The sequence below is a fragment of the Moschus berezovskii genome, chromosome 7, assembly GCF_049115385.1.
Source record: "Moschus berezovskii isolate FMDL1 chromosome 7, NW_MosBer_1.0, whole genome shotgun sequence".
Lineage (NCBI taxonomy): Eukaryota > Metazoa > Chordata > Mammalia > Artiodactyla > Moschidae > Moschus > Moschus berezovskii.
In genome coordinates, this window is record NC_142466.1 from 59,986,333 (window position 1) to 60,001,511 (window position 15,179).

At 39.1% G+C, this 15,179-nt stretch overlaps 1 protein-coding gene and 1 pseudogene across 6 annotated transcripts in view; both read right to left on the minus strand.

Moving 5' to 3' along the window:
* Nucleotides 1-15,179, minus strand: part of PRUNE2 (prune homolog 2 with BCH domain) — a 308,955-nt gene that overhangs the window by 99,858 nt on the left and 193,918 nt on the right. For all 6 annotated transcript variants that reach the window (XM_055426912.2, XM_055426909.2, XM_055426908.2 and 3 more), the window contains one exon: nt 3,160-3,318. In XM_055426912.2, coding sequence (XP_055282887.2) covers nt 3,160-3,318 — 159 coding nt within the window. The remainder of the gene's footprint in view (nt 1-3,159; nt 3,319-15,179) is intronic.
* On the minus strand, nt 9,977-12,878 carry LOC129556764 (chloride intracellular channel protein 4 pseudogene; annotated as a pseudogene).

Below are 15,179 nucleotides of genomic sequence, written 5' to 3' on the forward strand. Positions count from 1 at the left end.
TTTAGATTAACCAATATTTAAATCAGTTTGCTACAAAAAGTGATTTGAAACCACTGTTTTAGAGGCTTCGGAGACCTTATTCCTGTCCCTAGGAAACCAGTGACCAAAGATATAATAAAATTTTATTTATAAGACATAACAAAAGCTTTGAAACTCAGTGCAGAACAAAGCACCGAAAAAGTCACAGGCTGGTGATGCAATTCACAGATGGGTCAGAAGGGTATCAAATGCATCTGCAGCAGGAGAAGGGGGCTTGTTCATACTTGGACTTAAGGGCACAGAGAACCTGGGGAGTGTCAAGAAATGGATCTCCTGGGGGACAGAAAGTGAGGATGTTGAAAAGAAGGGAGTTGAGACTTCACCTCTGGCCATCTGTGAGTAGACCAGGTGTCTAAGCCATTAGTGAGGAAAGATAAGTGATGTCTGCGTCATCCATATTATAATGAATTATACATAGTCTCATATTAGTTATTAAATATGCCTGATTTGGTATATCCACTGCCCTATTTTCATTGACTTTTTTAAAAAGGAATGTTGTTTTTTTTAAAAAAATATTATTTATTTTGCACTGGGTCTTTGTTGCTATGTGGGATTTCTCTGGTTGTGGTGAGCAGGGGTACTACTCTTCACGGCACTGCCTGGGCTTCTCGCTGCAGTGGCTTCTCTTGCTGCAGAGCACAGGCTCTAGGCATTCGGGTTTCAGTAATTGCAGCATGCAGCCTCAATAGTTGTGGCTCGTGGGCTCTAGAATGTGGGTTCCGTAGCTGTAGTGCATTGGGGTCTTAGTTGCTCCGTGGCACATGGAATCCTCCCAGACCAGGATTAAACCCATGTCCCCTGCATTAACAGGTGGATTCTTATCCATTGCACCATCAGGGAAGTCCTAATTTTGTCTACTTCTTATATTATGAAAACCTGGATTATAAAGAAAGCTGAGCGCAGAAGAATTGATGGTTTTGAACTGTAGTGTTGGAGAAGACTCTTGAGAGTCCCCTGCACTGCAAGGAGATCCAACCAGTCCATTCTAAAGGAAATCAGTCCTGGGTGTTCATTGGAAGGACTGATGTTGAAGCTGAAACTCCAATATTTTGGCTACCTGATGCAAGGAGCTGACTCATTTGAAAAGACCCTGATGCTGGAAAAGATTGAAGGCAGGAAGAGAAGGGGACGACAGAGGATGAGATGGTTAGTGGCATCACCAACTCAATGGACATGAGTTTGGGTGGACTCCAGGAGTTGGTGATGGACAGGGAGGCCTGGCATGCTACGGTTCATGGGGTCGCAAAGAGTCGGACACAACTGAGTGACTGAACTGAACTGGGTTAAAAGACTCAGCTCTCAACCAAGAAGATCTGACTGATTACCCAAACAGAATTTTATTATAATACCTGGAGAAAAACTTTTTTTGAAAAATGTATGTTTTTCTCCAACATGTCCAAGGTATCCAAGGTATTTGATTAGTGGCTGTGTCAAAATATTAACTATGATTAAAGCTTCAGATCAGTTATTAAACATTGGGTACCAAAAAGGTATTTAGTCAGGGACTAAATTTTGTTAATTACCAGGTAGCAGTCCTCAAAGCAAACAGCACCCAAAGGACGATGACTTTTATTTGGGTGAAAAAGATACGATCTTTCTCTTTATGGATTCAGCCAAGAAAAGAAATAGTTATGGGGCTCTTTTAAAGTCCCTATATGGGTGAAGGGAGTCAAAAGGTACAAACTTCCAGTTATATAAATAAGTCACAGGGATGTCATGTACAGCATGGTGACTATAGTTAACAACGCTGTATTGCATATTTGAAAGTAGCTAAGAGAGTAGGTTGCCATTTCCTTCTCCAATGCATGAAAGTGAAAAGTGAAAGTGAAGTCGCTCAGTCGTGTCCAACTCTTCGTGACCCCATGGACTGCAGCCCACCAGGATTGGAGAATCCCAGGGACGGGGGAGCCTGGTGGGCTGCCATCTATGGGGTTGCACAGAGTCGGACACGACTGAAGTGACTTAGCAGCAGCAGCAAGAGAGTAGAAGGACTTCCCAGGTGGCACAAGTGGTAAAGAACTTGCCTGCCAATGCAGGAGACATAAGAGACTCAGGTTTGATCCCCGGGTTGGGAAGATCCCTGGAGAAGGGAATGGCAACCCACTCCAGTATTCTTGCCTGGAGAGTCCCATGGACAGAGGAGCCTGATGGGCTACAGTCCATAGGGTCGCATAGAGTCAGACAGAACTGAAGGGACTTAGCTTGCACACAAGAGAGTACAGAGTAGTTCTAATTGCAAGAAAAAAAATTATTTATTATTAAAAAATATATAATTATATAAAAATATCATTGCATATATGATGGATGTTAACTAGACTTAATGTGGTGATCATTTTGCAACATATACAAGCACTGAATCATTATGTTGTACACTTGAAATTAATATAAGGCTATCTGTCAATTATACCTCGATTTAAAAAAAAAAAAGTCAACATTTACCTCACTGCCAATTCTAGTCAGAGGATTTTTTTGGTAACAGAGCATAACAGCTAAAAACTTAAAAACTGAATTAAAGCACTTAAAACTAATTAGTTAATTAATTTATAGCATCAAAACTAAAAATTTGAGAAAAAACTAGCCAAATGTGCAAAATACCCCCAACATTCCTTCTTTTAAAGTAGTATTTAAGCCACCATCAATTTCTTTCTTTATTTTCGGCTGTGCGGGGTCTTCGCTGGGCTTTCCTTTAGTTGCACCAAGCAGGGCTGACTCTCTAGTTGCGGTCAACGGGTGTCTCACTGTGGCGGTTTCTCCTGTTGTGGAGCACAGGCTCTAGAGCACACGGGTGTCAGCAGTTGTCGCACGTGGGCTCAGTAGTTGGAGCTTCCAGGCTCCAGAGCACAGGCTCAATAGTTGTACCACATAGGCTTCGTTGCTCCCCAGTATGTGGGATCTTCCCAGATCAGGGATCGAACCAGTGTCCTGCATTGGCAGGTGGATTCTTTACCACTGAGCCACCAGGGAAACCCAGCCTCCAACATTTCTTAAAACTCAAATTCTAGGACCTTATCTCTTGGACCAATTTCTCTAAGCCACCAGTCCATTGCCATCTTCTACCCCATGTTCTGAGAGCCAGCAGATGGGGATTCAGTGAAATCATTGGGTCAAGGAAGTTCTTACCTGACTGCACAGCTCTAGGTTCTCAGAGTACACAGCGATCTGTTGTCTGGGCTGCTGCTCCTCCGACAGGTAACTGGCCAGGAGGATGAGGACATCAAAACCAAACTTGTCTGTGAACGCTTTCAGATCACTGGTGATATTGCTGTGAAATGTACAGTTCTGAAACAACAGGCAATTTGATATGAACGTCAAGCTGCTCGGCTCTAGTGAATCATGCCACAAATTTGTCCAGTCTTAAGATGCATTACCAATGATACTTATTATTAGATACAAATGAAATAAATACTTTGTTTTGAGAAAGTTTGCAAATTTTTCATACTATGGCTTGAAATATATATTCCTTGTTTTGTTTTCCTAAACCAAGAAAGGAAGGCATCTTTGCTGTTATCATTAAGAACAGTTTAGAGAAGAACAAATAGCTTACCATCTTTTCCCTAAAATGTTTGACTTTGTACAAAGTACTTTTCCTTTTATTGTTCACATGACATAGGAATGTCTGTAGAATATCATTACAACCCACTAGAAAAGTAGGAGGACGTTTTGTTTTTTTCTGTAATTGTTTTCTAATGATTATTAACTCCAAGCAGAATTCCTGAGGATATACTCAGCTGAGTTTACCAAATGTTTCTTATTCCAATGTAGAAGTCTAGGAGGTTTGTGTCAGGGATGTGATGTCAGATCTGCTTGCTCTTTCTATGTGATATCTAAAGAGGAATGTATAACTGTGGAAAAGGAACCCATCATCACAGAGTGTATCCAAACCTGTGGCTCACATCATCTGTGGGAATGTCCTGGTCTTTCTAACTTTATTAACTACAACGAGACTCACTTTTTGTCTGCATGATTATCTCTCTTTCTTAAAAAAAATACACTGAAGACCATATGTTACCCCCTAGCATAATGCCTGGCATATACTAGTTGCTCAAGAAAAGTTTGTTGAATGACTGGAGAGACATAGAAAATCAACCTGTGCTACATAATCCTTTATCATAATATATATCCGTTCCGTTCCGTCGCTCAGTCATGTCCGACTCTTCGCGACCCCGTGGACTGTAGCCTACCAGGCTTCTCCGTCCATGGGATTCTCCAGGCAAGAATACTGGAGTGGGTTACCGTTTCCTTCTCCAGGGGATCTTCCCGACCCAGGGATCGAACCCGGGTCTCCCGCATTGGAGGCAGGCGCTTTAACCTCTGGGCCACCAGGGAAGCCATAATATATATATATATATAATATTAATAACACCTGTAAATGACAATCATATAATCATCACCTGATAATCCATAGCTCTACTCAATGAAAATCACCTTAATGTGCATTCAAGAGATATAAAGAATTCTGTTAATTTTTTCCTGATTACAAAGTCATCAGAATTATGCATGCCACTGGTAAAACATTAAAGCAGTACAGAAAAACAGCCCATAGGAAGTGAAAATACCACACACCTCCACTTCAAATAACCATTATGAAGAGCTAAACAGTGGAGCACATATAGCTGCAGACTTTTTTCATTTCCAGATGACTGTTTGTATATGGTAGCTCTTTAACACTTTTAGCTTAGACTATTTACCAGCCACTTGAAATATCCAATAATACATGTACTCTGTAATTCTGCTGAGCTGAATGTCAAGGTTGATGAAGTCACCAAGAAAGAATACGAGAAACCTAGCCATTGGGTGGACCTAACCCATCAGGCAGCTTCCCTGCCTCTAGGAGCCTTGCTGTCTACTCCTGTGGCCACTACTCTCATTAGGCATCTCATGAGGCTACTTTCATTTTTGGTTACAAGGAAATGCACACGGGAATTCACAAAGATCTCAGGATATATTGCTGATGAATACAAAGGATCTATTGTATTGACCTGGTAATGAAATGTATGATGCTCAAATACAACAGCTTTTGGAAGTATGCACACAGTCAGCTTTCATGCGTTTAATTTATTGTCCAAGTGTCATGATAATCATCTTTAAATAAGTACTTCAAAAATTAATTCACTCACAAAAGTAGATTTTTAGAATGAGTTTTTTTTTAATTGGACCTTACACATGATGTGCATTCAACAGATAAAATTATTTCAAATCATTATTGGTGTTAACTATCAAGAATCTCAATGCTGAGCTTCTTGCTATTATGAATTGTAAACAAAGATGAGGTCCCAAAGGAAAACAATAATGGACAACAACCATGTACATCTTATCTCCAATGACTGAAGGCTTTGGCATAAAAAGACTTAGAATTTTCCTTTCAAAATATTTTTTCATGATGTGCATAAACTCACTCCCCCCAATGTATTTATAAACCCTTGAAAAAGATATACCACTTCTAAAAGATTCTGACACACAATAGTAATTACCATGACACTTCTAGCTGGGTCCCTCTGATAAGAGAAAGAAGGTTTTACTGGTACCTGAGTGCAAGATTAGCACTCAAGGGAATCAGCATTATTCAAAGCCCTACTTGTGGAATATGTGCTATTCAAAAATGTTGGCTGAGCTCCAGTCTCTCTGGACTTGTCTGTATTAAAATGATGGCCCCAGGACCTTGCTAAACTCTAATCCAGCAGCACCGGCACCATCAGGCCTCTTGTCAGAAAAGCAGGGTCTCAGGTCACACTCCAGACCTACTGAAGTGGAACCTGCATTTCCCACAAATCCTAGGCAATTCAAATGCACATGGGAATCTGAAAAGCACTGATCCATTTTTAATTTATATATTTTTCTGTGAACCAACTCTTTGCACTCTCTCAGTGCTGTCATGGGCCTTTACTCAGGCCCTCAGCTCCCTGCTGCTCATTCCAGCCTCATGATTAACATCACCTTGGGATGTGTACTTTTGGGCCACTTCGTCAGAGGTTCTCATTTAGCAGTCCAGGATTGGGTCCAAGAATCTGTAATTTCATTATGTAACTCAAGTGATTCTTAGAATTCTTCAAGCTCCTTTGTATAATAATTCCCCAGTTTTCCTCTGGGTGGCCCTGAATTCCACAGGATCACACAGAGTATTGATAAAACAAAGATTTATATGAACCAGAGGAACAAAATACTTACATTTTACAGTAACCCCAAATCAGAGATCATTAACTACTATGTCCTATCCACCCTAATAAAATTGCCCAAGCCAGATTCGATCTCACTGGCTTTAGGATAATGCCAGGAATTTCATGTTTTAAAACAGAATCAAACACGCAACAGAGTAAGATTCTTCAGGAATCTGGGAGGCAGGGTTTGTTTGTTCTGCTTTTATGCTGGTGCTATTTGCATAGGTGATAATTTATTATTGTCTTCTAGCTACACAGGGAGTCATGTGCTGCGACACCTCTTATGTTGCTGACAAGCTAGGTTGGCCCTGAATAAATACCACTTCATCATGAACACAATCCAACTGTAGATACAGGTGGCATTTTATTCCCCCCATCTCCTTCTACTTGATAAATTACTGTTTTAGTTACATGTATACAAATACTATTTGTTAATCTGCTCAAATATCTCCAAAATGTTTTCCCCACCTTAAGTTAAAATTATATACATATATATATATCCCAATTTGCCAAAGGTTTAGAAAATAAAGGAATACAACCTTCATTTACCACCTCTACACTCATCATCCAACCCTCCATATTTGAAATATGACCCCAGCTTGAGATTGTTGCATGAAATTTAGGAAGTCATATTACTAATCATGAAACCTGAAAATTGACCAGTGAAAGCCCAGATTATTCCAACATATCAGTTAGGAAGAAAGGCAAGTGGCCCCAGTGACAGTCTTTTGTCACTCACGGATCCAGAGATGAAATCATGAGACATTTTTAGAGGTCAGGAGTTATTTCGCTTGAGCAATTCCTGGTTTTGAAATTAGTAGAAAACCTGAAAATGTAGGCAGAGAAAGGTCTTGCTATTTCTTGGCCAAAAACCAAGGTGTAGATGTCAAGGGCCCTCAGAAGAGGGTGATGATAGATCCTAAGGACCAAGGGCAGGCAAACAGAAATGACAGGGCTATATTTTAACTAATATGAAAACCAAGATAGTGATAGTGTCCAACAGACGTACTACTTTTGTGGTTGAAAGTACTTGGACAAATGCAATGGAAAATTCGATTCTCTCACAAAATCCCATTTTAGTTCTTAATCCATTACTCTGAAAAATTTAGTTTTTATTCTATATGCCTGTTAGCTTTAATACATCACATGAAATAAGTGATCTAAATAATCTCTTATAAACGACTGAGTCCTTAGATGTGCACATTCTTTGCGAGAAAAGCCACTCTCCTCACAACACTCATAGGCGCACATTCTATTGTCTTCTGAATCCCTCCCGTCAGACTTCTGCCCCTCCAATCATTCCAATGAAACTGCTCTTCTCAAAACGATCAATCATTTCCAGGTCACCAAATCCAAAAATCTAGTTCCTTTTCTTAATTTAATTGACTTCTCATTTCAGGAGGTTGATTTTCCCTCTTTCTTGAAACACTTAATTCCTTCACTTCCCTGTCATTACACTTTCCTTTCTCTCAGCTCATTGGCTACTTCTCAGTCATCTCAGCTGCTGCTTCACCCCTAGTCAACTTTTCAATGTTCCTAACCTCTTTCTTGTTCACACATTCTCCTTAGTGATTTCATCCAGTCACATGGCTTTCAAATCATCTATCTGCCAATGACAACCAAATCACATCCACCTGAATGCTAACCTGATTTACGCATGCTATATCATCACATCAATACCTCATAAGTGTCTCAAATAAAATACAACCTACCTCCACCCCAGTTTCCTCCATAGCATGAAATGGTACCACCATTCGCCCAGTTCCTCAAGTCAAACATGTAGGAATTATTCTTTATCCTCTTTTCCCCTTTATTCTTCACATAATCCATCAACAGCTCCTATTAACTTTCCCTCTAAAACATATCTCAAGTCCAAGTCCAAACACTTCTCTCATTTCTTTCCATCTCTATTACTGTCATGGCCACAGTCACCATCATCTCTCCCCTGAACCTGGGTGACAATCTCCCAACTGGTCTTTCTGAAGTGGCTCATCTCCTTTCCCTATGACTAGTTCCTCACACAGGGCCAAGACAGAGCTTTGAAAAATGGAGCAAAAACCATGATACTTGTGAGCTTAAAACTCACTCAAGAGTTTCTCAATGCAATTATTTACTATTTTTTTTTAAACAGGGAAGAGAAAGGTTTAATGTCCTTGAAACTGAGTTCTTATAAACCAATGCAAAAAAGCAGACATAGCAATAGAAAAAAAAACCAGTTGGTGAATATAAAAAACAATTCACAACTTAAATACCTGAAATTATTAATAATCAAAGAAATCCTTTGATAATGTTTTATGTTCTCTTTTCCTATAATTGGTAAATATGGGTGAATAGGCATTCTCATACATTGTTAGAAATATATTCTAAAGAAATAATCATATATGCACATGAAAGTTTTATGGACAAAAGTATTCGCTAGATTATTACTATAATAACTAAAACTTTTAAACAATCTAAATGTCCTACAATAGAGAAATAGTTCAACAAATTATGGAACAGTAACATAAAATAATGTTATGTTGGTATTATGGTACTGGCACAAATACAGAAATATAGATCAATGGAACAAAATAGAAATCCCAGAGATAAATCCACGCACCTATGGACACCTTATCTTTGACAAAGGAGGCAAGAATATTCAATGGAGAAAAGACAATCTCTTTAACAAGTGGTGCGGGGAAAACTGGTCAACCACTTGTAAAAGAATGAAACTAGAACATTTTCTAACACCATACACAAAAATAAACTCAAATGGATTAAAGATCTAAACATAAGACCAGAAACCATAAAACTCCTAGAGGAGAACATAGGCAAAACATTCTCCGACATAAATCACAGCAGGATCCTCCATGACCCACCTCCCAGAATATTGGAAATAAATGCAAAAATAAACAAATGGGACCTAATTAAAATCAAAAGCTTCTGCACAACAAAGGAAACTGTAAGCAAGGTGAAAAGACAGCTTTCAGAATGGGAGAAAATAATAGCCAATGAAGCAACTGACAAAGAATTAATCTCAAAAATATACAAGCAACTCCCGCAGCTCAATTCCAGAAAAATAAACGACCAATCAAACAATGGGCCAAAGAACTAAACAGACATTTCTCCAAAGAAGACATACAGATGGCTAACAAACACATGAAAAGATGCTCAAAATCACTCATTATCAGAGAAATGCAAATCAAAACCACAATGAGGTACCATTTCATGCCAGTCAGAATGGCTGCTATCCAAAAGTCTACAAGCAATAAATGCTGGAGAGGGTGTGGAGAGAAGGGAACCCTCTTACACTGTTGGTGGGAATGCAAACTAGTACAGCCACTATGGAGAACAGTGTGGAGATTCCTTAAAAAACTGGAAATAGAACTGCCATACGACCCAGCAATCCCACTTCTGGGCATACATACTGAGGAAACCAGAACTGAAAGAGACACGTATACCCCAATGTTCATTGCAGCACTGTTTATAACAGCCAGGACATGGAAGCAACCTAGATGTCCATCTGCAGACGAATGGATAAGAGAGCTGTGGTACATATACACAATGGAATATTACTCAGCAATTAAAAAGAATGCATTTGAATCAGTTCTAATGAGGTGGATGAAACTGGAGCCTATTATACAGAGTGAAGTAAGCCAGAAAGAAAAACACCAATACAACATACTAATGCATATATATGGAATTTAGAAAGATGATAACGATAACCCTGTTTGCGAGATAGCAAAAGAGACACAGATGTATAGAACAGTCTTTTGGACTCTGTGGGAGAGGGTGAGGGTGGGATGATTTGGGAGAATGGCATTGAAGCATGTATATTATCATATGTGAAACGAATCACCAGTCCAGGTTCGACGCATAATACAGGATGCTCAGGGTTGGTACACTGGGATGACCCAGAGGGATGGGATGGGGAGGGAGGTGGGAATGGGGTTCAGGATGGGGAACACATGTACACCCAGGGAGGATTCATGTTAATGTATGGCAAAACCAATACAATATTGTAAAATAATTAGCCTCCAATTAAAAATAAAAAAAAAAAAGAATGTTATGTTGGTATTAAAAATCATACTATCAAAGAATACTTAATAACACAAGAAAACATCAGACATAGTGTAAAGTAGAAAATAATTTCTATAATCACATAAAATTAGAATGTCACTTCTATATGTATGTAAATAATATATATTGAAATTAAAATACAATGGGTATTAAGAATCTTGATATTAAAGTGGACATAATTTAGTCAAATTGCTAAATCTAAAATCTGATTGTGTCTCTCTATTAATTTAGGGTACTTTCTCCAAAACTCCTGGTAAAGTCTTTGGAGGCTAACTGGCTTTGCCCTTCACTAGCTGAGTGTGTTAAGTGAGTTTACTTAATTTCTCTAAAGTCCTCATCTGTAAACCCTCACCTCATAAGACTGTTAAGATTACTAAGAACTTATGTGTATCAAAAAGCAGGCCCAATGCCTGGCATATAATGGACTTTATTATGGCATATAATGGACTTTTTTTTTTCTCTCACAAGTGTTCTTTTATTTGGTAAGTCTTTTGGCGACATCACTGTATGCTATTTCAACCTCTTTATCAGTGGGGCAGGTGTTGGTGAACTCATCCCTACTGTAGGCATTAGTTAGGTATCTCCAGATGCCAGTCATTCCTTTTGGAATATCAAAGTTGCGATATTTTTTCGCCACCATGTTGACAATGTTTAGCTTGGGCACCAGGTTGCAGTCAGCCAGTGTCATTTCATTGCCATCCAGAAATTTACGTGTGGAAAACAATGTCCTCCATACTATTCTCATCAATTTCATCAGGGAGGGGAGAATTCAGATATTCATCTAGTTTCTGCAGTGTTTTCAAGAGACCCCGCTCGAAAGCTTCATTAGCCTCGGGCCTTGAATTCTTGATATATGCAGAGAATTTGGCAAAGATGTCCATTCCAGCAGTATTTGATTCTGGGTGTTTTGGTGAAAGCATTAAGTACTTTGGGGAGCATAAGACTTCTTCAAGAAATTCTTCAATCTCATTTACATCCGTTTTGACCTCATTGTTGAAAGTTATAAATGGTGGGTGGGTCCCCGGAGCCAAGTTCTGCAGGTCTGCAGGCTTCCTTTTCAGGTCAACAGTTGTGACACGAAACACAACTCCTTTGAGCCAAAGAATCATGAAGAGCCTCTGGGAAAAGGGGCAGTTTCCTATGCTCTCACCATCACTGCCAGCCTTGACGAAGAGCTCGATAATGGGCTCTTTGTCCTCCTCCTTCAACCCATTTAGCGGCATCGACCACGTCACGGCCAGTTTGGCTGGGCTCTGCGGACGGCGGCACATTAAATCTTTTTCCTAATTCTAACCAGCTAAAGGTCATTCTTAGGATTCACGGGAATAATTAGATTCAGAGAAAGTATTTCACAAATTCTTGGTAAAGCAACTGATTATTCATATTACAGTTTCTTGCCTTATATCTTTCTAATACTGTGAACTTAAGAATCATAATCACACACAAGTCACTGAAGTGAATCACATGTAAAATTCCCAGATGTGAGATTACAGAGGAAGTTACACCTGAAGCAATGTCATTTAAAAAGTAAAATAACATAAAAACTCTGGGTCAGGCAGTGTTGCTCATTAATGGATCCTTTATCCTTAATTCCATGTTGAAGTCAACGAATAAGCTTCAGTTTGCCACTACACAAATAAAACAAAAAAATATACAGTGATTTTTTTCTTCAGCCAAATCACCGTGGATAGAGTCTTGCATCATTCGAAGTGCCGTACTACCTTTGTGACAGGCTGGGACCTGGACCAATTGCTGCAGTGCTTGCACCTGCACAAATGCCTCCTTAAGCAACAAAATACAAAGAAATGATAAGGGACTAAAAGTAAATACACATATGGGCTGTTGGGGCAAATTATGGACAAGACAACACAAAAAGACCACAAAATTCAACTGACACTTCTGAAGAGCAGGGAGAAAAACAAGGTGTTGGGAACAAAATCAGGTACTGTGCATGCCCCCTGCACTCACCACCAAAGGCATGGGCCAACCACCTAAGCCACCCCTTTGGCCGGATCCCTGGACACACCCCTCATTCACTCCTTCAAGGAACCAGCTTGTCACACCCGTTAGGGGAGTAAGCAAGAGAAACTGCTACTTGTTTTTGTACACCACCGCTGCAGCAGGGGCCCCAATAAAACCTTGCCTGAATTTCTTGCCTCTTACCAATTTCTATTGCTTAAGGAAAGCCAAGAGCCCTGGTTGGTATCACCCTCAATGGAGTTTACTTCTCATGCTAGTACCTTCCCTTTAGATCTAATACTCTAGACTACACACATAATCCCAAACAGTTGTCTCTCTTGCAAATCACAGATGAAATTTATTGAGTAATGCTTTTATTAAATAAAAATAATGTCAAGAACAAGTTGTAGATTTATCATGTCTGAATTTTTTTTTCTTCTTGCAGGAAATGGGAAAAGTGAGTAGATAAAATCTGTAGGTAGGAAGTGTGTATAGAAATCATTACCCAGACTAAAATACAAGTTCACACAGCTTCATCTTTCAGAAGAGTGAGTCTTAGAAATATAGTATGACAATCCATAACTACCTTGTAAGCACAATGGTTAGCATGGGTTGCTGAGTTACTGAAATTTAAGAGTATGGTTTGACATTTATACTCTGTGGATTTACTTTTAGATTAAGGACTATTTTTTTTTTAATCAAGATATATGAAAAATGCTGAGGTATGTACACAAATGTTCTTACTGAAAGCTTCATGATTTATGCTACCATGTTTCATTATGATGATTAAAATATTCACCAATAAAAAAGTCTGATCATTTTGACAGGAAAATGATTTATGAGAACACAATGCATAAATTAAAGAGATTTTATTTATTCTGTTTTTCGTACACACTTTAATTGGTAGGCAAAGATATTCACCATGTTTTTACCACATGTCATTTAAAAAAAAAACTTCTATTGTTCTTATTCCCATAAGCTAGCCAACTCATTTTAGTAGTAAAAACTTCACTGGGTCTATTTAAACTATATTATGCATCATATTTTGAAAATAGAGCCAAACAGCACATATTATCATTCAAAAAAGAGCCCTTTCGTAAAAAGATTTTGTGAAAATTAACTGCAATATATAAATGAACATATAAATGTACATATGAATATAAGTTTCATTTAAACCAGAGGTATATTGCCTAAAACAATTTAATCAGACCATTTCTGCATTAAGCACTCTCTTAAGTGCTTGCATTGTCTCATTGAAACTTTAAAGTGCCCAGATGATGTGGGTAGCATTTCTGTTTTGCACTGAGAAAACAGAGGCTGCAGACAAGTAACTGATGTCTCGCACAGCTCCACATGTGAAAACGGGACTCGATCCCAGGTGCATCTGACTACAGAGCCCAGGTTCTAATCTTTGTTTTTCCCAAGTGAGAAAACTCTTCAATATAATACTAATGCCACTTTTAATTTCATAAAAGTTTTGCTACTTCATTTACTTCTGTTTATTATCATTAACAAGTCTCCCTTGTCACTATGCACAAGCAAGCCACAACCTTGATCTTTTTTTAAAGTTAAAACTGTCAATACAACTCTCAAAATGCAAGGTTATCAAATAAAGCTGAGAAGAGCAGTAAACAGACAAAAACTGCATCTATCTAAATTTAAAAATTCACGTATTTACAAAGTTCAGCCACTGTTAGGTTTCACATGCAGAGGTTAACGCACAGTAAAGTGTTGGTAGTAGCGTCTGGATGTCTTGAAACGCTGGAAGCAATCGACAGACACACAAACATAGCACTGTTTAGCTGTAGGTCAATTAATGAACCTATGCGGTCTCCCGGCGTCTCTCGTGTCTGCTCACCTAGAGCCAGACATCTTGGAATGTGAAGTCAAGTGGGCTTTAGAGAGCATCACTACGAACAAAGCTAGTGGAAGTAATGGAATTCCAGTTGAGCTATTTCAAATCTTGAAAGATGATGCTGTGAAAGTGCTGCACTCAATATGCCAGCAAATTTGGAAAACTCAGCAAAGGCCACAGGACTGGAAAAGGTCAGTCTTCATTCTAATCCAAAAGAAAGGGAATGCCAAAGAATGCTCAAACCACCACACAATTGCACTCATCTCACATGCTAGTAAAGTCATGCTCAAAATTCTCCAAGCCAGGCTTCAGCAATATGTGAACCGTGAAATTCCAGATGTTCAAGCTGGTTTTAGAAAAAGCAGAGGCACCAGAAATCAAATTGCCAACATCCACTGGATCATGGAGAAAGCAAGAGAGTTCCAGAAAAACATCTATTTCTGCTTCATTGACTATGCCAAAGCCTTTGACTGTGTCAATCACAATAAACTGTGGAACATTCTGAAAGAGATGGGAATACCAGACCACCGACCTGCCTCTTGAGAAACCTGTATGCAGGTCAGGAAGCAACAGTCAGAACTGGACATGGAACAACAGACTGGTTCCAAATACGAAAAGGAGTACGTCAAGGTTGTATATTGTCACCCTGCTTGTTTAACTTATATGCAGAGTACATCATGAGGAATGCTGGGCTGGAAGAAGCACAAGCTGGAATTAAGATTGCCGGGAGAAATATTAATAACCTCAGATATGCAGATGACACGACCCTTATGGCAGAAAGTGAAGAGGAACTAGGAAGCCTCTTGATGAAAGTGAAAGAGGAGAGTGAAAATGTTGGCTTGAAGCTCAACAATTCAGAAAACAAAGATCATGGCATCTGGTCCCATCACTTCATGGGAAATAGACGGAAAAACAGTGGAAACAGTGTCAGACTTTATTTGGGGGGACTCCAAAATCACTGTGGATACTGATTGCACCCATGAAATTAAAAGACGCTTACTCCTTGGAAGGAAAGTTATGACCAACCTAGATAGTATATTAAAAAGCAGAGACATTACTTTGCCAACAAAGGTCCATCTAGTCAAGGCTATGGTTTTTCCCATGGTCATGTA